This window comes from Manihot esculenta, chromosome 6 (genome assembly GCF_001659605.2).
Source record: "Manihot esculenta cultivar AM560-2 chromosome 6, M.esculenta_v8, whole genome shotgun sequence".
NCBI classification, from domain to species: Eukaryota; Viridiplantae; Streptophyta; class Magnoliopsida; order Malpighiales; family Euphorbiaceae; genus Manihot; species Manihot esculenta.
The window spans coordinates 10,472,483-10,494,450 of NC_035166.2; the positions used below are offsets into that span (position 1 = coordinate 10,472,483).

The 21,968-nt window shown below is 32.2% G+C and overlaps 2 protein-coding genes across 5 annotated transcripts; both read right to left on the reverse strand.

Moving 5' to 3' along the window:
- Window positions 1–441: 441 nt before the first annotated feature.
- Window positions 442–4,114, reverse strand: LOC110617637 (RNA pseudouridine synthase 3, mitochondrial). Of its 4 annotated transcripts, none has more exons than XM_043957198.1 (10): window positions 3,884–4,114; window positions 2,689–3,000; window positions 2,534–2,599; window positions 2,260–2,418; window positions 2,052–2,099; window positions 1,877–1,957; window positions 1,560–1,676; window positions 1,337–1,438; window positions 1,091–1,237; window positions 442–925 (listed from the first exon to the last, which is right to left on the reverse strand). In XM_043957198.1, exons 2-10 carry the CDS (start codon window positions 2,986–2,988, stop codon window positions 551–553), a joined length of 1,395 nt encoding a protein of 464 aa, XP_043813133.1. In that variant the 5' UTR covers window positions 2,989–3,000; window positions 3,884–4,114; the 3' UTR covers window positions 442–550. The 4 variants fall into 4 exon arrangements, with proteins under 4 accessions (XP_043813133.1, XP_021616254.1, XP_043813132.1 ...); XM_021760562.2 differs by having other exon boundaries at window positions 2,689–3,040; window positions 3,884–4,113; XM_043957197.1 differs by lacking the exon at window positions 3,884–4,114 and adding an exon at window positions 3,498–3,746.
- Window positions 4,115–14,555: 10,441 nt separating this feature from the next.
- LOC110617639 (eukaryotic translation initiation factor 5A-like) lies at window positions 14,556–17,643 on the reverse strand. Its single transcript, XM_021760566.2, has 5 exons — window positions 17,361–17,643; window positions 15,891–16,013; window positions 15,718–15,774; window positions 15,151–15,225; window positions 14,556–15,006 (listed from the first exon to the last, which is right to left on the reverse strand). The coding sequence occupies exons 1-5, from the start codon at window positions 17,481–17,483 to the stop codon at window positions 14,902–14,904; spliced, it is 483 nt and encodes a 160-aa protein (XP_021616258.1). The 5' UTR covers window positions 17,484–17,643; the 3' UTR covers window positions 14,556–14,901.
- Window positions 17,644–21,968: the final 4,325 nt, after the last annotated feature.

Here is a 21,968-nt window from a genome sequence, read left to right on the forward strand (position 1 = left end):
CGGTTTTTCGACTATATCAATTATTATTTTAAAGTCAATAAATCATATAATTTTTATGTGTTTTGCTTTTTTTTCATTTATCTAGGTCTAGTTCTTCATCACACGAAGATAAGCTTAAAATAAAAAATGGAAATCCGTTTTGAGTCTTTTTTGTTTTCTTTAACAATAAATTTGTATAAATATTATTGAAGTATATAATTAATAATATATATGTTGCATGAAATTATATATTATTTCTATTAAAAGAAAGCTTTTTATTCTATTATGTTGAAAATTTAAATTAACTATATTATAATGTTTTATTCATATGTTTTTAAATTTAATTGTCTGTAAGGATTTTAAATTTTATTGCCTGTGACAAATGCGAACCAAAACATTTATCAAAATATGGAAAAGTTCCATTTCTTGGGATGGAAACTACTGTCTGCTCAGGAACTTGAATTGACAAAACAAAATAAATAACAAATATTGATACACCTTCAAGAAGTTTAAACACTGTATATGGGTCAAGCTCTACAAAACTTGGAAGAATAAGCAATGCCTGATATCCTTACACCAAATACGAGGACATGAGATTCCAGCTAATTTTCATGTGGTTGGGCATTGATGCCACAAACCGAAGAAGATCCGGCTTTGCATCAAGTGCTTGGCAGAGGTTTTCAGACTTTTGATTTAAGACATCAACAAACTTTGCTATGTTTGGAATTACAAGCTCCCTACAATGGAGGTGTAACAAGGGGACCTTTGACAGCACACTTCCCTTCTGAACATCTAGACCTTCTGGCCTACGCAACTTGTATGGTTTCCCAGAAAATGGCTCAATATCAACTTGAGGCATTTGCTTCCATCTCTGGTGCACAAACCAACCATACTTGTAGTCACCAACAATGGGAGTCCCAAGAGCTTCAGCACAGTGCACCCGCAGCTGTATAAAATATTGAATAAACAAAATCAACATCAATCGATATCCATATACATGTCATAGAGCTTTTCTAAGGCAATCCAACATCAACCCCCTCACAGGTCACAGCAACACCCCTCACCCAAAAGAAAAAATAAATTAAAAATTTAAATAGCTGTGTTCATATACCTGATGCTTTCGCCTAGTGAGTGGACGTAGCTCAATCCACGAGCATCCATTTATTTTAGGACCTAACACTCGGTATTCAGTTAAAGCCTCCAAACCTGAACACTGAGTCAGGACAACTCTGTCTGTCTTCCCATCATTAAGAAGCACCTATAACAACCAATGATTGAAACGAATAATTTGTCCTTGAAGATGTCGCAAGAGATGCCAATTATCATTTCCAAACACACACATACACAGAGAAAGAACCTTTGTAAGAGGAGCCCGAATTAAGCCTTCCTTTTCCTTGGGAGTGCCTATAACCAATGCCCAATACCTTTGATACATTGCTTCACGTGCATCATTCCAAGCCTAAAATTTCACAAAATGTATTATTGTTATAAACCAACAGGCGGAAGCATTAAACCATCTCCTTATTGATTTTATGAGACACATACTGTTGTTTACATAACAAGACCAATAACTGAAGTACCTTACAACAGGAAATTGGATTATTTTGGTCACTAAATAACCACTGAAGAAGACCAATGCTTTCTCTTGTTCTCCCCAATAAAATGAGACCACTGCTCTCTGCGTCAAGGCGCTGCACCTGGTAAAATTATTTTCATGATAAAAACTATATCCTCATTTTGGAGATTTCCAAGAGCAAGAAAACACTAATTCAAAAAATAAATAAATAGAACAGATAGAGAAGTCCAAAATAGCAAGTTTCACGTTTGGCTAACAACTACTTTGAAAATGAACCTGACCTCTATGATTATGAATCACCTAATGAGGAGAGCAACTTACCAATTTAGGGCCTTCATCATAATCATAAGACAAAGCTGCAGCCGCTAATGCATCCATGCTATTGTGAACTGGGAGATTCCCCTAATAAATTTATGACACAAAATAAATCATCAGGCAACAAATTTGTAAAGACAAAGATCAATAAGAAAAAAATCACGAGGCTAAATATTCTAACCTTGACGGGTACTTTTGGGGGTTTGTTTAGGACAATTAGAGCTGAATCCTACAATTTGAAAAACAAATTGTTAAAAATTATTAACATAAGGCAAAAAGACTTCAAGCGCATTATTTGGCACATGACATCAACCAAGCTAAAACTCGCATATGCACAATATTCAGAAATATCATTTAGAAAAGGGAAATATAAGTCAAATTCAACGTGCCTTGTACTGGACAAGCCTTTGTAAATATTCAATCTCATCAGCATTTGGATATAAAGTTCCACTTGGTATGACACCAAACCTCTTCGAAATGCTAGTCTCGGCTACTGATACAGGTATATGAATTCTTGCTCCTTCCTCCATAACATCACTAGGTTTAATCTGTATGCAAGCTATGTTATAGAATATTAAACCCACATAGAATCACACAAGTTTACAGAGAAATGAAAAGCAAAAAGAGAGAGAGAAGCATAGTAGACTATACATACAAGCATACCTTTCTAATAGATGTTGGTCCTCCCTGTTTGATGGAGTTACTACAACTCGGCAACTGCATATGGACCTGGTAGGAAAAGGGGGTAGAATTAGACAAATGAGGATTTTAACCCATGGATAAAGAGAGAGAAGATTAGGGGTAAGAAATATACTTACAAGGCCCTTGTTAAAATGTGATTGGATTGTAGAGTCGGGGATTTCATTGAAGTAATATTTGAGCCAACTAATAGCGGTGACATGAGATGCCACCATATTCTTTCCAGGCAAAGGGAGGCGAGGAAATGGGGGCAAGGATAGGAGCTGGCGTGGCTTGGGACCGTCTTTTGGAGAGCCCAAATGGGCAACATTGTTGGAGACTCTGATAACTGGTTTCGCATAGGCAGGTGGTGGAGGAACTATTCTTGAGTAGCTTCTAACCTTATATAACATCTGATTGCAATGAATGTTCTTCCACATTGTTGGGGCATGCTAAAGAATGCAAGATGAAAAGAAACAATGGGAGAAATGCCTAAGAACAAAGAGAAGAAATGAGAATGTCAACAATACCATTTGCTAAATAGGTTAACAGGCTAATTCGTCAGTCCTTATGATCTGGCTTGGGACCAACATATAAAGTAAAACAAATAATCAAAAAAGTATATATATAAAAAAGGATGTTGATAATTAAATCGATAAAGTATCTCCTTCGAACATTATCAACTCCTTATCTAGAGAAACCATTTTCGGTTAAGCATCCGGTGTTCAAACCACCCAAAACCTTACTCATGAATGATGAATATCTATAGCTAAAGTTGCCAAAAGAAATCATATTAGTCCTAACACACTAGATAACAAAAATGAAAGAGTAGAATGTAACAGGGAAAATTAGTGCAAGCAGTACACTAGGCGTGGATCCAATTCATTGAAAAGGCAAATAACTCATAGAGACAAATAGACAAACATATGGTGTTCAGAAAAAAAAATACCCAAGCAATTGTTTCCAAGGAACCCACTTCGATGAAGTTGACAGGAGAAAGTATACTTGTTTGGTTCTTTCCTTTTTTTTTTCCTCATTGACTAAATGGTTTTATATCTGGAAAGCCATTGCATAATCTTACACAGTTGGGATTCTTTGATATGATATCATCGTTAGGCCTTCAGAAAATATCTCCCTACTGTTTTCTGAGCTTTTAAAAAGTTAATGATTTTGTCCCATGGTTTTTAAGCGTGTTTAAATGGTATTTTACTATTTTAAAACACAACCATTTAGCTATTTTTTTATATATTTAAAAATTATTATTATTTAAATGGTTTCAATTATGCATTTGGTGGAGGCTAAATTATAACTTTAATGATGACAAATAGAGCATACCTGTCATTATATTATCATTTTCTATGGAAAGGTTTTACGGCTAGCACCATTAGCTTTCCACTGGAGGTTGCCAGGAAACGACTAATGGTGGAAGCTTTGCAGGGCAAGCGTCCACCTCACATGGCAGCAGCACTTTCGGAAGTCATTCTGGAGGAGGGCTTGATAGCAGGCTGGGGTGCGAGTTGTTCAAAGGTCATGCCTTCTTCTGGCATCACTTGGATGTTCTGTTGTTGGTTGATAGATGGCTTTTTTGACTTTTGGCGCAATTCCCTTTCGGGGCAAATGATGAAATCATTGGTCATAAACACAAGGTGAAAAGTAGCAATTAGTGTCGGAAAGTTGATACCTAAATGGATTAGATACGGATAGGGATGTAAACGGGTAGGGTACCCGCGAAAATTAAATTATCCGAACCCGAATCCGATTTATATTAGTAATATCCGAATCCGTTTCGAATCCGATTTAAAATTAATTTAAATTATCCGAATCCGTTTCAAATTCAATTATTATTATCCGAATAAAATCCGAACCCGTTTAATCTTATATATTTTAATTAATAATTTATATAAAAAAAATTTTCATTAATAATTTTCATTTAAAAAATCTAATATTTCTAAAAATATTTAAATTTAAAATTTTAAATAAAAATATATAAAAAAAATTTATAAATATTATTGTAAAATATATTTTTTATATTAAATTAATTATTTATATAAACGGATTCGGGTAGTGGGTACCTGTACATAAAATCCGAATCTGATCCGAACCCGCAACGGGTATTATTTTTAAAATCCGAACCCGTTTCAAATCCAATTATAACTACCCAAATCCGTTTTATTAGGATTCGGTCGGATCGGGTACCCGAAAATACCCGATCCGTTGCCATCCCTAGTCTTTCCAAAACGAGAAATTTTACCATAAAACTACAGCCAATGGACTGAAAAACATTTAATGTTTTTGACATTTTTGTATTTAATTTAAATATTTAAATTTTAAGTAAACTGATAAAATGTTTACATTTAAATATAATTTTAATTAATTTTTAAAAATTAAAACTAAAGATACCATATCGATTGTTAAAACTATATGGTTAATATATTAAATGGTTATAAATTTTGTTTTATAACAATAATTATAAATATTTTATAATACATATGTTATTTAATTCATAATGATAATATATATAAAATAATTAAAAATAATATATTTATTATTATTAGCAGAAAGAGTACAAATAATAATGATAAAATTGTGTATTTCTATTATATATATTTTACAGAGATATTACATCTATATATAGAAAAGAGTATGAGCTAATTATGATAAGAATAATAATCGCTATGATTATACTAAACAAATCTCCTATAATCATGCAAAGATTGATTTTCTATAATCATGCTAACACCCCTTCAAACTCAAGGTGATAGCGCATGTCATCAACATAATTTTATAACTCTGAAATACCAAATGAATCATCTCCAGTGATTATCATGTCATCAACATAAAGCAACAAAAGGATAATACCACTATCAGTTCGACGAGTAAATAATGCAAAATCATGTGGGATAGAGATAAAACCAAATTGAGTAAGAGTGGAACTGAATTTGGCAAACAAGACCCGAGAAGCTTGTTTCAATCTATATAAGGCTCACCAGAATTTGCAAACCTTGTGAGGAGAATGATAACTAGGAGGAGGATGCATATAAATCTCTTCTGTTAAATCACCATGAAGAAAAGCATGTTTGAAATTCATCTGAAAAAGTTTCCATTTTCGAACCACATCAATAGCTAAGAGACTGCGAACAGATGTTAATCTGGCCACCGGAGCAAAAGTTTCTTCATAGTCAATATCATACTCTTGAGTGTATCCTTTGGCTACTAAATGGGCTTTGTAGTGTTCAACAGTGCCATTAGAATGGGTCTTGATTTTGTAAACCCATTTGCAACTAATAGGGGTCTTGTTTGGTGGAAGATTAACTAAATCCAAGTATAAGTTGTCTCTAAAGCTTGAAGTTCTTTGGTCATAGCTTGCTACCAAAGAGGGTCAGTACTTGCCTCATGAAAAGAACGAGGCTCATGAAGGGTTGCAATAATAGAGTAACAATGGAAATCAAAAAGAGAATGAGGAGTTTCTCTTACCCGGATAGAACGACGGATAGTAGTGGTAGGAGGAGATGCAAGCACAGGGTACAAAATCAACAACTGGTGCAGGTTCAATAGGAGCAAGTGGTGGTGGGCTAATATTAGAATCACCTGCATCAAGACTAGGGAATAATTCATTGAAAGAGTCAGTGAAAAACTAGGAGTCAGTAATGACAGATTGATGAAATTTGGAAAGAGAAGAAAACATAGTATTTTCCCAAAAGGTAACATGATGAGAGATGCGTAACCAATTGGAAATGGGATCCCAACAACGATACCCTTTGTGTTCAATGCCATAACCAAGAAAAAAACATAGATGAGCACGAGGTTCTAATTTGGTATGTTCATGAGGTTGTAAAAGGACAAAGGAAGCACATCCAAATGGCTTAAGGATTGAATAGTCAAGAGGTTGTCCAAACAGCTTTTCAAAAGGAGATAAATTATGAAGAACCAAGGTAGGAAGGCGGTTAATAATATAAACAGCATGAAGAGCGGCTTCGGCCCAAAATTTTTCTGGACAAGAAGCAAAAAGAAGAAGAGCATGTACAGAATCAAGAATGTGGCGATGCTTGCATTCGGCTCGCCCATTCTGCTAAGAGGTGTGAGGACAAGAACGTTGGACAACAGTGCCCTGGTGACTAAGTGATAGAACATATTTTAGTCCTTTTTATCTTGATATTATTGATGATTATTTACATGATTTCTGCTTAATTTAGTACTTTTGACATTATTTTGCAGAAAATGGTGAAAAATGACATTTTGGAGAAAATACCCTTAAAACTGCCTTAAATGGAGCAAAGGAGAGCAAGCCTGCCAAGTTGAATTCAAGTGAAGCTAAATAAGGAAAGTTCTAAATAAGAAAAGTGGTAAAGAAGGAAAGAACATTCAGCCAAAGCAATTTGAAATTCAAAATTCAAATCTCCAAGTAGCCTTTTCCTTATTCAAGAAGCCAAGTCTCAAGTTGCCATAAATGAAGAGCCAAATAAGGAAAGTATTTTGAATTTCAAATCTTCAATATTCATATTCAAATTTTGAATTTCAAAATCCAGCTTATTAAGGAAGCTAAATCCAAAGGTCACATGCTTGCCACCTCATGCCTTGCACATTCAAAATTCAAATCACAAAGGAGGCTCCACCTTCCTTATTAGTGCATGGGCGGCAAGGAGAGTATGAAGGCAAGACTTGGGCATCTTGGCCAGCATCTTGAAGACACTTGGGCAGCAACCAAAGACCAAAAAACCCATTCTTGTACAAGCCACACATGCCCCACGTTTTTCTCTTCACACATGTGCATGGATGGCACATCTTGGACTAAGGGCATTTTGGGCAGCCTCTAAAAACGTGGGCAGCCTCTTGAAACCCTAAGACAGCACCTTAGAACATATTTAAAGATCTCAAAGAGGCCATCCAAGGCAGATTGGACAGCAACTCCTTCTCCCCCATCCGGCCAAGCAAGGCGCACCAAGTCTCCATCTCCAATTCGGTTCATCTTCCTTTGTGTTCTCCTTTTATTTTCTGTTTTGTTTCAGCCATGAGTGGCTGAAACCTTTTATTCTAGTTGAAGATTGGTTGAAACTAAGGTTGTTTTATGGATTGTGAGATCTGAACATAAACTATTTGTCTTTGATTAGTTCAATATTCATACAATTTTGTGCTTGAATCTATGATTGCTTTGTTGTTTTGATCAAATCGGCCACTTGATTCTTGATTGCAAGGTAATTGATTGTTAGTTGGGATAATTTTTAGTCCGTAATTGCTGGAATTATTCTAACATAAGAACACTTGGTGTAATAACTAAGCAATTGTATGATCTAGCAACATCTCCATGCGTTTGGGTAGCTAGGATTGGATCTCTCTATTTCTTCATGCAATTGACAATTGTTTTGATGCCTAAGGCCCAAGGACGTTCCTTGGCAATTTGTTAATTAGTAATTGATTAGAGGACGTTCCCTAATTGATTTAATCATAAAGAGAGACATGGTGGTGAGAAGCGTCTTCCACCTCCATAACTAATCTATTGAATCAATCAAAAGAACATAAGTTTCAATGATCAATCCGAACAACCAAAGTGGATCAATCTCTTCAACTAGACTTTTCTCATATTGAATTTCTCTTTTATTTTAACTACTTGCCTATTTAATTGCTTTCAGTAGTTTGCTAATCAAATCAATCTCAAAACCCCCCTTTTTACTTTTATTGCACTTTACTTTTGTTCCGCTTTCAATTACTTGCTTTCAGTTTCTCATCCAGTTTAATCTCTTGGTTTTGTTGAGAAAAATAGATAAGTTTACAATTCTCTGTGGATTCGATCCTTTACCACTATCTGCAGTTGTAAAATTGTTGATAACCGGAAAGGTTATTTTTGACCGGCTTCGACAACCGCGAGTCAATGACACTATCAGATTATTGTTGTCTTTGGCAGCCTAAAATGGATGGCAAGTGTTTCACTTGGATGTCAAATCTGCATTCTTGAATGGTTTGCTGAATGAGGAGATTTATGTTCAGCAACCTGAAGGATTTGAAGTAGAGGGTCAAGAAGACAAAGTATACAAGCTCAAGAAAGCTTTTTATGGCTTAAAACAAGTTTCAAGAGCTTGGTATGCAAGGATTGACTCATATCTAATCCAAAATGGATTCGGGAGGAGTGAGAATGAGCTAACCTTGTACGTAAAAAACATTGGAGTGAATCTCAGCTGATTGTGTCACTTTATGTTAATGATATGTTGGTAACTGGTAAAAATTCTCAATTATTGGATGATTTTAAGTTGAGAATAGAATCTAAATTAGAAATGTCAGATTTGAGAATTATGAGCTATTTTCTTAGGTTGGAAATTGAGCAAGGTGTTGATGGTATCTTTGTGTCTCAAAGGAAATATGCTCCTGAAATGCTGAAAAAATTCAATTTGGATCACTGCAAGTCTGTAGCTATTCCTCTTATTGTGAATGAGAAACTTAGCAAGGATGATGGAGCTGAACCAGCAGATGCTTCACTGTACAGAAGTTTGGTTGGTAGTTTGCTATATTTGATTGCTTCCAGACCAGATTTAATGTATTCAGCAAGCTTGTTGTCTAGATTCATGCATTCTCCTAGGGTACTGCTAAATTTGACTTGTGATTTTAAAGAGGAAAAGCTGTCAAACTTGAAGGTTATGTGGACAGTGATTGGGCTGGAGGTGTTGATGATTCAAAAAGCACTTTAGGCTATATTTTTTTTTCTTGGTTTGGGTCATTTCTCATGGAATTCAAGGAAGCAGGAGGTGGTTGCTCAATCTACTGCTAAGGCTGAATATATTTTAGCTGCTGGTGCCGCAAATCAATCAATTTGGCTTAGGAAGCTACTGAAGGATTTGGGAATTGAGCAATGTGAACCTATGGTTATATGGTATGATAATAAATTAGCCATTGCCATTGCAAATAATCTTGTTCAGCATGGGAGAACTAAGCACATCAAGGTGAAATTTCATTTCCTAAAGGAAGCAGAGAAGAATTCAAAGATCAATCTACTGCATTGCAAGTCTGATGAACAACTTGTTGATATACTTACAAAGGCATTGTCCAAGAACAAGTTTGAAGAACTAAGAAAGAAGCTTGGAGAATTAAAGAAAAATCCCAAGGAGGAGTGTTGACTGATGAGATTTTTCCTAGTTACTTAGGTTGCTTAAGTCTTAATTAATTGTTTTTAATAAAGTCACTTTTTGCTGTAGATGTAATGATGAAAAAGGTTACGTAGCTGATTATAGTAAAAATCACCATACTTTAGCCATGCTTTCTTATTTTACTTGTGAGAGTTGCTAATCTCTCTTGTAACTTGTGTAATCAGCCTCATTTTGTTTATATAATCATTGAATGATCGTCACTCAGTAGAGTATGAGAGAGCTAGAAAAGTTTTTGAGATGCTCTGTTTTCTGTCTTAATTCGTCACTGATTTTAAATATCTAATCTTAGTATTTAATTATCTATTCTCCGCGCCATCTCTCAATAATGTTTAAACGAAAATTTATGTATTTTACTGCCTGTGCTTGTTGGTTACTTTAAAACAACAGGGCTAATCCGTGTTTGGTGAAATACCTTGAGGCAGAACTAAGAATCTCTGCCACTCGAGATTTGAATCCTCTTCCAAGGGGCATTCACCTTTGGAAGAAACTCGCGTAAAATCTTCCATGTTTAGTTGGTTTTTATGCATGTAGTACTCAAAATATTTACTACTATTTGTTTTATGAAATGCAACTGACCCATTTTTTTTTACCTGGTACCAGTATTATGCCTGTTCTGTCTTTACATGATCATTGAAAAATCACAAACGAGTGGCAGATTCATCTCTCGGTTTGTAAGGCGTAGTAGGGATGGCAACGGATCGGGTATTTTCGGGTACCCGATCCGACCGAACCCTAATAGAACGGATTTGGATAGTTATAATCGGATTTGAAACGGGTTTGGATTTTAAAAATAATACCCGTTGCGGGTTCGGATCGGATTTGGGTTTTATGTACAGGGTACCCACTACCCGAATCCGTTTATATAAATAATTAATTTAATATAAAAAATATATTTTACAATAATATTTATAAATTTTTTTTTATATATTTTTATTTAAAAATTTAAATTTAAATATTTTTAGAAATATTAGATTTTTTAAATGAAAATTATTAATGAAAAATCTTTTTTATATAAATTATTAATTAAAATATATAAGATTAAACGGGTTCGGGTTTTATTCGGATAATAATAATCGGATTTGGGACTGATTCGGATAATTTAAATTAATTTTTAATCGGGTTCGGAACGGATTCGGATATTACTAATATAAATTGGATTTGGGTTCGGGTAGTTTAATTTTCGCGGTTACCCTACCCGTTTACATCCCTAGGAAAGACCCTAACGCCACTACCCTTTCTAAATTCTTGGTCTTCGTGGTGCCATTTTATTAATTTCTTCCATTTTAGCTTTTGCATTTCTTCTTTGGTGAATTGGGTTCCTTTTCTTGTCCACTACGGGTGGATTTGATATTTGATTTGAGCGTTATTGCCTCGATTATATGCATCTATTTTCCTTGGAAGATTTTAGAGAAAAAAATTTAAATAATTTTTATAAAAATTATTTATAATTTCATCTTTATATATGATAAAAAAAATTTTAAATAAAAATTTCAAAAAAAAAGAATTTAATTTATAAAGATGAAGATTTTTTAAATTAAAAAATTTTGAATTTTTTTATTTCAAACAAAACTTTTACAAAAAATAAATTTAATTGAATTAAATTTTTATAAAATTATTGATTCTAAAAGTAAAGTTTATGTATATTTTAATTAAAATAGACAAATGGTCTATTTTAATTTTTAAAGTGAGCAAAACACTTTTTTTAAGTTTTTAAAAGATGTTCTTTAGTTAATAAAAAAATAAAAAAAAAGATATAAATCATAAATTCAATTAATGTATAGGATCTTATAATTTATTCTTTATTATATTTTAATTTCATTTTTCTAAAAATTTTAAATGATACTTTATTTATTTTTTGAATTTCATAACATTATTTTATTCATTTATAATTATATAAATTTACATAATTTATTTATAAACTAAATTATGAAAATGATATTAAATTTATTTAATCAAGATTTAAATAACTATCATAATATTTGTTAAAGATTTTAATGTAATTTTTAACAAAAATTTAACTTGTGTTAGATTTTAAATTTTTTATTTTATTTTTAAAAATTTAAGAGATTAAATGACCATTTTATTTGATTAAGATTTAACTTTTTACAAATTTTTTAGGGATTAAAAGGTTTTTTACCTTTAAAGTATTTACAGATAGAATTTATATAAATGAAAGACGATTTTTAATAATTATATTTATATATTTAAGTATATATAATTTTTTTATTTTAAATTAATATAATGCATGATTTTTTATTTTAAATTAATAAAAAATTAAGGTGGCAGCATTATAAAAAAAATAAATATATTTTCTTATTTTTTTAATTGAAAATAACTTTTAATATTATATAAAATGAAGATGCGTTCTCAATTTTCTATAAAGGATAAAATAAAGAAAATAAAAATAAAACTGGAGATAAAAAAATAAAAAATTATTTTTTATAACTAAATGCACTCTAAATTTCTTTTAATCTAAATATACCCCTCAACTATTAAAATAAGTCAAAAAAGCCTTTTAAATATTTTAAATTAGATCAAATATAAAAGCTAAAATAATCCTTTTGCCTAAAATATATATTGACCTGAAAAACATGGATTTGAAATTGTTCATAAAATAATGTTATTTCATATTCACTTCAAAAGGAAAAAATAAGTAAAATAATGCAATTTGAAATCAATAATTTATTAAGTATTTGCTTTATAGTGATTTTTTTTTTTTAAATCAATCTTGCTTTATAGTGATTGATGGTAGTGGGTTTGGTTTCTTTCCCTTATGGTTGCCAAAGATTACTTTTATTTTCACGTTGTTGTTGCTATATTCAGAACTAAAAATATGCAAGGATTGTAGTAAGGCTCTTTCATGTCTTAGCTTTCAATTTTTGCTTTTAGCTATATCTTAGGTTATTCAACAATGAGATACAAGTTTATTTTTCTTTTTTCAGACATCTTTTTCTTAATGTTAGGATTAGAATTGCAAATGTATCAAAATATGAATGAGCCCTTTTAAATCTCAGCTCGATAAAAAAAAATCGAACAGATTCAATATATTTTTTAAATGAGTCAAGATCAAATTTAATTTTTAAATTCTGTGAGTAAATGAGCAAAATTTAAGTTTAATAGTATTTAACTCGCACTAAAATAGTTTTCAAATTTAACATATTGAGTAGACTCACGAACAAATTTATTGAGCAAACTAAATTCAAGAAAACTAAATTCACAATCAAGTTCAAACCTACATAAATTTTTATGAATTTTTTAAAGTATCGATTGATATAATTATACTCTTAAATTAACTTACATATATCATTTATTTGCAAATTATCGAGCTAGCTCGTTCATATATTTATTCAATTAAAATTAAATTAATTTTAAATTTATTAATTTTAAACTAAAATTTATTAGAGATATAAACACATCAATTGTATAAAAGCTTGAGTCATCTTGACGAGCAAAATTTGAGCACTTTATAAATGAATTTAGCATGATTCATTTACCCCTAGATAGGATGATTTGCTTCCTCGTATTTAAAGGAAAGAAATGGTTAATAAATTTATACACAAAGACATCTAGGGCACGTGGTCATTAGAAAATTTCTTTCCTTATACTAGGAGTAAAAGTTTTGACTAATACTAAATTAGAGAAACTACCACTCTTACAGGAAAAAAAAGTTAGAAATTAAGCCTTTATTTATTTATAAAAAATAATTTATATTTAAAAATTAATTTATATAAAAATATTTTAAATAGAAAATATAAAAAAATATTTTTCATTAAAATAAATTATTTTTTATTAATTAATACTAATTAAAAAATAAAATATATTTTCTCCGTTTTATAATTATCATACACTATTTTTTATATATATTAAAATCAATAAAGTATTAATAAATTTATATATAGTCATCTTAATGCCCTTGTACAATATGCAATTCTATTAAGAAAAAAATAGAATTTTATTGATAGATTTCAATTTATTTCATGATAAAATTCATTTGGTTAAAATTAATTTAAATATAATAAAATTTAAGTCTTTTATATTAAATAAATTAATAATAAATTTAAAATAATTTAATTTATTTATTATTTTTAAATTAAAAATAATTTTTTTATAAATAATAATATTTTTATCATATTTATTAAAAAATTATTATTATTATTTTTTAACATTTAAAGATTGAATTTTACATAATTTTTTACAGTTGAAATATAAAAATTATTTTTTAAAATTAATAAAATAATATAACAAATTTTTTAATATTAATTATAAATACATTAACTATTAATAATTACTTTTAAATTAAAATAATTTTTATAAAAAATAATTATTAATTAAAAATAAAAAAAAATAAATTTAAAATTAAAGATAAAAAAAAGAAAACAAAAAAATTTTTAATAACTAATTAAATAATTTTAATATAAATAAATTTAAATAAAATTATTTTTGTAAAATTTTAATAATTTTAGTAAAATTTATTTTTAATTTAAAATTAATACTCATAAAAATTAAAAAAAATTATATTATAAATTTTAATAAACACAAATTTTATAAAAAATTTTATTTTTTAAAAATTTTTTTAAAATTTAAAATTTCAAAAATTTTAAAATATGAAAAATAACTTTTTCTTAACATGATTTAATATTTTTTTTAATAAAAAAATATTTTTCATTTTCAAATATCAAAAAATATAAAAAATATTTTACAAACAATACATAAATAGTTAATTTTCAAAACTTGAAAACCGTTTCGTTTGAAAATTTTCCTTATTTCAATTAAGAAATTTACCATATAATTTTACTAATTTAGCTAAACTGGACCCTTCTAATAAACGGATTGAGGTTGAACCTTCAACCATTATCTAAAATGACAAACATTAGTTGGCTTTTAAAGCTCTCATTATCAGAAATTTAACGGGGAAACATGTGTCCTCAGGGAGGTGATACATACCTTTATTTATCTCCAATAACCAGGAAATATATAAAACAGAAATATTTATATATTCCATATCCTTCCAAATCACCCGAGTTCCCTCCATCAGGAAATGAGCAGCTTCAGTTCCTTTCCGCACCTCCTCCATACAAGCCTTAAAGGTCTTCATTACACAGCTAAAATACTGTCTTAATAGAAGTTTGTTGTACATATGCGCAGTAGATAAAAAATTCCTTGTCAGCAAACATAGAGACTGTTTCACCATCAGCTGTAGCTAATGCTATAGCATCATCTTTAATTTTTAGGACCAATGTCCTTAAGGGAACATATCTGCTCCTCTCCCATTGCAGACATGACGCTCACTACGAGGTCCTTCCCCTCAGCAAACCCATCTTTAATCTATATACACAATAATATAAACTCAGATTTCTACAGCATAATAATCACTCAATAGAGAAAAAGATCAACCTCTGGGAAAAAAAAAAGTGCAAAGGCAAAAAGGCATCTAAGCAAGCACTTGATAAAGGAATGCATGCACGATACCTGGCTGAGCAGATTTTCATCGGTGGGAAGCCTGAGATCGTCCTTGGTGTTTCCAGTTTCAGTCAGAAGACTCACCTATAGGATGTTGAATCACAATTAGTTATGATAATTATATTTCGAGCAACTAGAATCATTGCAACTAAAGTCAATTAAACCTTAATCCTCAACAATGCAACTATTATGCTAATTTCCTTCCTAAAAAATGTATGTCCAGCTCTTAGCGTTCTTCGACCTCCATAAAAATAGAGCAACATCCAATTTGTATTAGAAATCAATTAAGCCTTAATCCCACTTCCACTCTCAACTGTGAAATTTAAGCACTCTTCACTTCTTATACAAGACGTGTTCAGACAGAAGTTTGTGAAGTCAAAAAGAAATTATATCATAGTGGAAAGGAACAATAATAGGAGAAAAAATCATAATAAAAAAGCACGCTTTGGGATAGATATTCTACTGGTTAAAACAACCATTTGTATACCAATAATTTGGTAGTAAAATAATCATCTAAAACAAAATGAAACCAAATTTCCTCAGTCATGTGAAAACTAAGCAACTAAACACACTTACAAAACCATCTTCAGAGATATCAATCAGCTGATAATCAGTACGGTTAACATGAGGAACCTGTGAAATACAATAGATCAATAGAAGTAGAAGAACAACCAGCCAAGTAACTTGTACTGAATTAAAAACATAAATACAGCAAACAAAATAAGCAGAGACTGGTATATTTGTATTACATCACAATTGTGGGATGAAGGAACAATATCTTCAAGTTTTTTTCCATTGAATATATCAATTCCAACAAAATGGCACTTAGCATGACCATGTTTTCCCGTCTTTGATGTTGAAACCTCCATAACCTGTTCTCAAGGAGAAAAGAAAGGCATAAAGGTAATAAGGTGACAAATTACCCAAAAAAAAATAAGGAAAATAAAATTTAAGTTTTACACTGCTACAGTAAGGATATTTCTATAAGCTATCACATATTCCATTATTATCTTCTACACAAACTATTACCTATGCTTTAATATCAAATCTAAACTGAAACCTTAGGACTTTTTGGCTTTAACCTATAAGTAAGATTAATTTTGAATGTTAGACTAAAGACAGCAGTAAAACTGAAGGATAGACAGTTGATAGAAGGTATTTAATACTAGAGAACTAGCTTCCCAACTCAGTAAAACTGGATATGGAACCTAATTATTAGCTTAAACAATAAATGGCACCTACCAGCTCTTGTGCTATCAAGTGAACCAACATGTCACCATGAGAAATCTCAATATGTTTCTCTAATGAAGAGAACTGACTTAAACATTTTTCAGACATACAAACTTTATCATTAATACATCAATTCTTTATGAGGCAAAACTGCAGCAGGTATAAATCAGAACTCAGAAATTAGATAAAATATGACATACAATGAGATAGTACCCATTGTATGGAAGTTTCAAAAGGGACGTATTTCACATCTCCATCCAACATGAGACATGGTTGTGAAAGAGGCCAACATCAACATCCAGAAGGCAGAAAAGTTGTTCACTACAACAGTTGTATATACAATGTTTGCATGTTAACCATTGATTGTTACGGGTAGGCCCCTCTATAATCAATGGCTGAAATAAAACCGTTGTAAATTAAACAGTAGTGTTATAAAATTTCTCCAGAAGGTAATATGATGCCAAGTGCTTATATAAATTGCCAAAAGTACATCAACCATGATTATTTATCTTTTTCATTTGGTCAGTTCTCTAATATTGGCTCCAAGAAATATATCAAGGGCATCTCACACATGCACCATGTGAACCTGCAAACTTGTATGGGATTTTAAGCTGCTGCATATATCAGAGTCCGATTTCCTGATACTAAATTACAAGTAGGAGATCCACAGTGTTACCTTCCTAGCCTCTAGAAATTGCCACCAAAAAATAACTAGAAACACTGGCAAAGCATAAAATTCCATGTACACAAAACCCCATATATCTTAGGATAGAGTATCAATTTCAATCGCAACTTTCCTCTTTTAGACCCACAAAAATATATATTTACTTACCAGCAATCTAAGAGAGAGAGAGATCAAAATCATAGAGACCTTACAATAATTATCTAGCACTAAACTATAGAAAACAGAAAATCAGACTTAACCCATTAGAGATCTGGTGAAAATAACACAATAGCAGATGCAAAATCCAAAAAACAAAAAACAAAACCTTGCAGGGACGGTTCTTGATTACGATGTAGCCATTCTTGCGAATGGTACCAGCTTGTTGTGGAAAGGTCTTGGAGGCTCCAGCATCGGCCTTGGACTCGAAGTGGTGTTCCTCGTCCGACATAGCGTTTTTTCTTTCTTCTAGGGTTTGTTTTCAATTCAATTTGTCTCTTGTGAGAAATGGAAGAGGATGAATTGCGGAAAGCGCTCAATTCACTTCCTCTTTTATGCAAAAGGGCTCGAGAATCAGAGGATCATCATTACCTTTTCCTCTAACCATGGTTAATCACATCTCTCATCTCGCCCGTTCATTCATGCCTAGAGTTTAGCTGCCTTTTTTTTTTTTTTTATTAAAAAATATCGTAAATATTATATTGTGATAAGATTTGTTTGTATATTTAATTTAATTGGTCTAAAAAAAAGGTCAATTTCGTAAGAAAAAAAAAATCCATAAGAAAGAACAAGAACTTTCACTTTGTTAGGAAAAATAATTAATTAAATAAATAAAATTTTAACACTTTTTGGTGTTTTGAAGTCATTGAATTGTATCACACATTATAAATAATACTGTAAATAAAAGAACTATTTTTTCATTTTAAAGGCACAACTCCTAATATATATTTAATAATGTATAGTAAAATATAATATAATTAAATATTTTTATTAAAAATGATAAAAAAAAAATAAAAAAACGGATAGACGTAAGTTTTTCTCTGTGGCCTCTTTATAACTTGATGTTTTCGCCTTTTTTTTTTCTTTAAATCTAACTTATTCTTTTCCCTTTCCATAAAAGACGATATGCGTCAATTGACTATTGATGAAAAAGAAAATATTATTATTCCTATTAAGAACTTCAAAAATATTCCAATCGTCACTTATGATTTCTTTATATTGGGAATGTTTCTCGCATACTATCCAATCAATTTTTAGAATATACAGACCTCTTTGACAGATTTATGACATTCTTTAGAAGAGTATATATTATGGAATTAGAGGCAAAAAGATATATGTTTCAGTTTGTTAATAATGTTGATTTTGAAAATATAGTGAATGGGCCCCTTGGTGATACAATCAATTCCTGCTTGTTTGAAAAAAGATATAAGGTCATGAAAATCCTCTCCATATCCCTTTAACTCATTCTGATTTTTGGGTTCTGATTAAATACATCCTTTTCGATTATTATAATGAGACGTTAGCTAAATTGGTCAGAAATTTTGTTGGTCACTATAAAGAGTGTGATATGAAAAATACTTCAGCTATGTCGTCGGACCCTATGAGAGTTAAAGTTTGTTTGGACATTCGGCAACCTTTAAAACGACGGAAGAAGTTTGTTGGAGATGATAGTATTGTGTTTATTGTGAAGTTTCAATACGAAAAGCTGACTATTTTTTGCTATCTATATGGGAAACTGAGTCATGTAGAGGCTTTCTGTGACTTGCAGCTGAGGTTGAAGAAAAAAGATATCAAGTTTAGTTTGGGTGATTTCCTCAGAGCACCTATTCGTCGAAACTAGAGACCGACAAGCTTGTGGCTGCGTGATTTTGACAATTCTGCTCCGCTAGGGTTTGTGGCAGGATTAGCATCAACTAGCAATTTTGAAAATACTAATTTAGCAACACATAATATGCAATTCTCCTTATTTGGCAAAAGTCAATCCATTGTAAATAAGAAGACTGAGGACCATATTATGGACACGGATAAGAATTTTGTGGGCCAAGGCAATTCTGATAAGCTTGATGAGGAGATTGCAGCCCGAATAAAAGATGATGCTAAAAAAAGGCCAAGAAACACTAAATATAACGTTGTTATAGGTTTTCCTTCCTCTCAACAGGATGCCTCTAACAACACCCCTGCGAATGTTAATTTAACTGGCAACAGTGAAGCGGCTCATCCAGTCAAAGGTCAGGATAGCCGAAAACAATGATCGTCCTATGTTGGAACTGTCGAGGACTCGGCAATTCTCGGACAGTTAATGCATTGAAAGATTTGGTTACTAGTTACAAGCCAGACATTTTATTTTTTATGGAAACAAAAGCTCTTAGTTCTCATATGGAATTTTTTCATAATTTTTTTCATTTTGATGGTTGCTTCTCAGTCAATAGACAAGGTTTGAGAGGAGGCCTTTCGTTAATGTGGAAGAGCCATGTGTCTATTTTTGTGGTTGGCTCTTCTTCAAATTTTATTGATTCAGTTGTTTCGGAAGGTAATGTTCAATTGAGGTTTACTAGTTATTATGGATTTCCGGAATCGTAACGACGACATCAGTCTTAGAACCTTATTCGAGTTTTATCTCGTAGAAGCTCTCTTCCGTGGCTTTGTTCGGGAGACTTTAATGATTTATGCTCGAGAGATGAGAAAGAAGGAGGAGCATCTTTGCCAAATTATCTTATGCAGGAGTTTAGACGAGCACTTGAGGAGCATCTTTGCCAAATTATCTTATGCAGAGGTTTGATTTTGAATGATTATAAATTTTTGTTAGACTCTAATTTCTGTTAGATGGATTCGTCGTAATGCTACTCTAGCTGCTCATACTTTGGCTAGAGAATCTATTAGGCATAATCGTCTCTTTGTTTGGGATGATATCCCTCTTTGTTTGATGGAATTTTATTAATATAATCCGTAACTTTGCTTTCAAAAAAAAAAAAAGATAAGGAAACGGAGCATTTTGCCTTAAAAAAATATTTAAATGTGTTTTTAGAAGGAAAAAAAATTCATGTTTAAAAAGTAAGTTAATAAAATAATTTATTTATGTTATAAATAAAGAGCAAAAAGTGAGAGATAGAAGCTGTAACGACCCGAAAATCGGACCGCTACCGGCGCTAGGATCCGGGTCGACTTAAGGCCGCCGGGACCCGTAGCAAGCCAAACATACATCCTGGAAACCTGTTTAATCCCATACATGATCAAGAACATACATAAAAATTAAAACTTTTCTTTCATACATTCTATCATACGCCGAACTCAACCTGTGCATGCACTGAACATATACATAGTCATATCTTGACCCCTCTGTGGGATCTCATCGATGCCCCCAATGGGTGGCATAACATGTGTTGAGTTGGCTAAACATAGTCATCAATAAAGCTCTAGGATCATGTAATAAAAAGGGATTACAACATCCATAGGGTCAAGCACAACTTCTAATCCTCAATATCATTACATTACACATCTATACATCATTATACAGTTTGTCATGTCCACATTCTAACTATTACATACATATGACTTTACTCTTCTTGACTTCTCTGTCTAGCCCGTACCTGCAATCCTGGGGAATTAGGGAAAGGGGTGAGCTACAAGAGCCCAGTGAGCGGAATAATAGAAAACAATATTTAAAATCTCATGCCATTATGTAATGCAACACATCACAACTAATCACATCTCGGATGGTATTGTCACCAATAGTCCTCTACATTCCAAAGTGCCGGGACGTAGAATGGGTACAACCGGTCTTTCTCTTAACATAACATATCATGCATACCAATTTGCCAGGGACGTAGAATGGGTACAACCTGGACTTCCATACCATATCATGCCGTAGCATCATCATACCATATGAGGACTAAAGGATCATTCAATAACCAATCCACATCAACATCATAAATGCAATGCAACATATTCGTGATTTCTAATGCAAACAACCTAATTCATCACATGGCATTCATGATGCATGAACATGCTCAACTGTATAGTTCATTTGTTTTAAAACATAAAGGTTTATTCTACTCACCTCTGGCCGAAGCTCTACTGACTCAGAAGCAGCTGAACTCACTGCTGGGGTCCTCGGTTCCTCGGGTCCGAACCTACACAGGTGGACTCAAATGAGGGACCAAACAACTAGAACATAACTCTAAAAACATCCCCCAAAAACCCCCTAAAACACCTCAAAACCATCATGCAAAAACATGCAAAGGAAGGCAAAACAGGGCAGGTTCGGCGGCACCTTCGGCGGCCGAAAGTCCCTCCAGAGCTGAATCCCAGGCAGGTTCGGTGGTACCTTCGGCGGCCGAAAGTCCCAGACAGAGACGAAAGTCTCTTTTCGGGGGCAACTTCGGCAGCCGAAAGGCCTGCCTCCCCAGCCATGTTCGGCGGCCGAAAGTTCCTTCGGCTGCCGAACCTGGTTTCTGCCAAAGGGCAGAAACTTGGCTCCTTTAAGCACATTTGCCTCCCAAAACTTCCAATCATGCATTTAGCTCAACCAAAACATGCAAATATACATACATTGGCTCCTAGGGGCTTCAAACTACCTAAAACCCCAACTACAACATACAACAACAACACAAATCCAACATACATTGCTCAAAACATAACATTAACTCAAAAACCTAACTATGAGCTAAACATGCATTCTACCCCAAAGATCTTGCATAAAACTTACTTTAAACATGAAATGAGCTTAAGATCGGCTCTTACCTCTTGAAGATCGAGAGAGAGAGACGTCCTAAACTCGGAGGTGGGAGATTTTGAGTTCTTGAACCTCAAAGCTCCAAAACTTGCTCAAAACTTGGAAATCTTCAAAACAAGATGAAAACTTGTGAAAATCATGAAAGATTTGTAGGAAAGAACTCAAGGATGATGAGGAATGGTGGAAAGACTCACCTTGGCCGAA

Coding starts and splice junctions, on each gene's coding strand:
- LOC110617637 (XM_043957198.1), bottom strand. CDS start 2,988: ATGTGGAAGAACATTCATTGCAATCAGATGTTATATAAGGTTAGAAGC. Junction 1,677..1,876: donor ATGATGAAGGCCCTAAATTG/GTAAGTTGCTCT, acceptor TAATTTTACCAG/GTGCAGCGCCTTGACGCAGA. Junction 1,439..1,559: donor ATCCAATTTCCTGTTGTAAG/GTACTTCAGTTA, acceptor GTGAAATTTTAG/GCTTGGAATGATGCACGTGA.
- LOC110617639 (XM_021760566.2), bottom strand. CDS start 17,483: ATGTCGGACGAGGAACACCACTTCGAGTCCAAGGCCGATGCTGGAGCC. Junction 16,014..17,360: donor TCAAGAACCGTCCCTGCAAG/GTTTTGTTTTTT, acceptor CCTTGAGAACAG/GTTATGGAGGTTTCAACATC. Junction 15,007..15,150: donor ATGAAAATCTGCTCAGCCAG/GTATCGTGCATG, acceptor TTGTGTATATAG/ATTAAAGATGGGTTTGCTGA.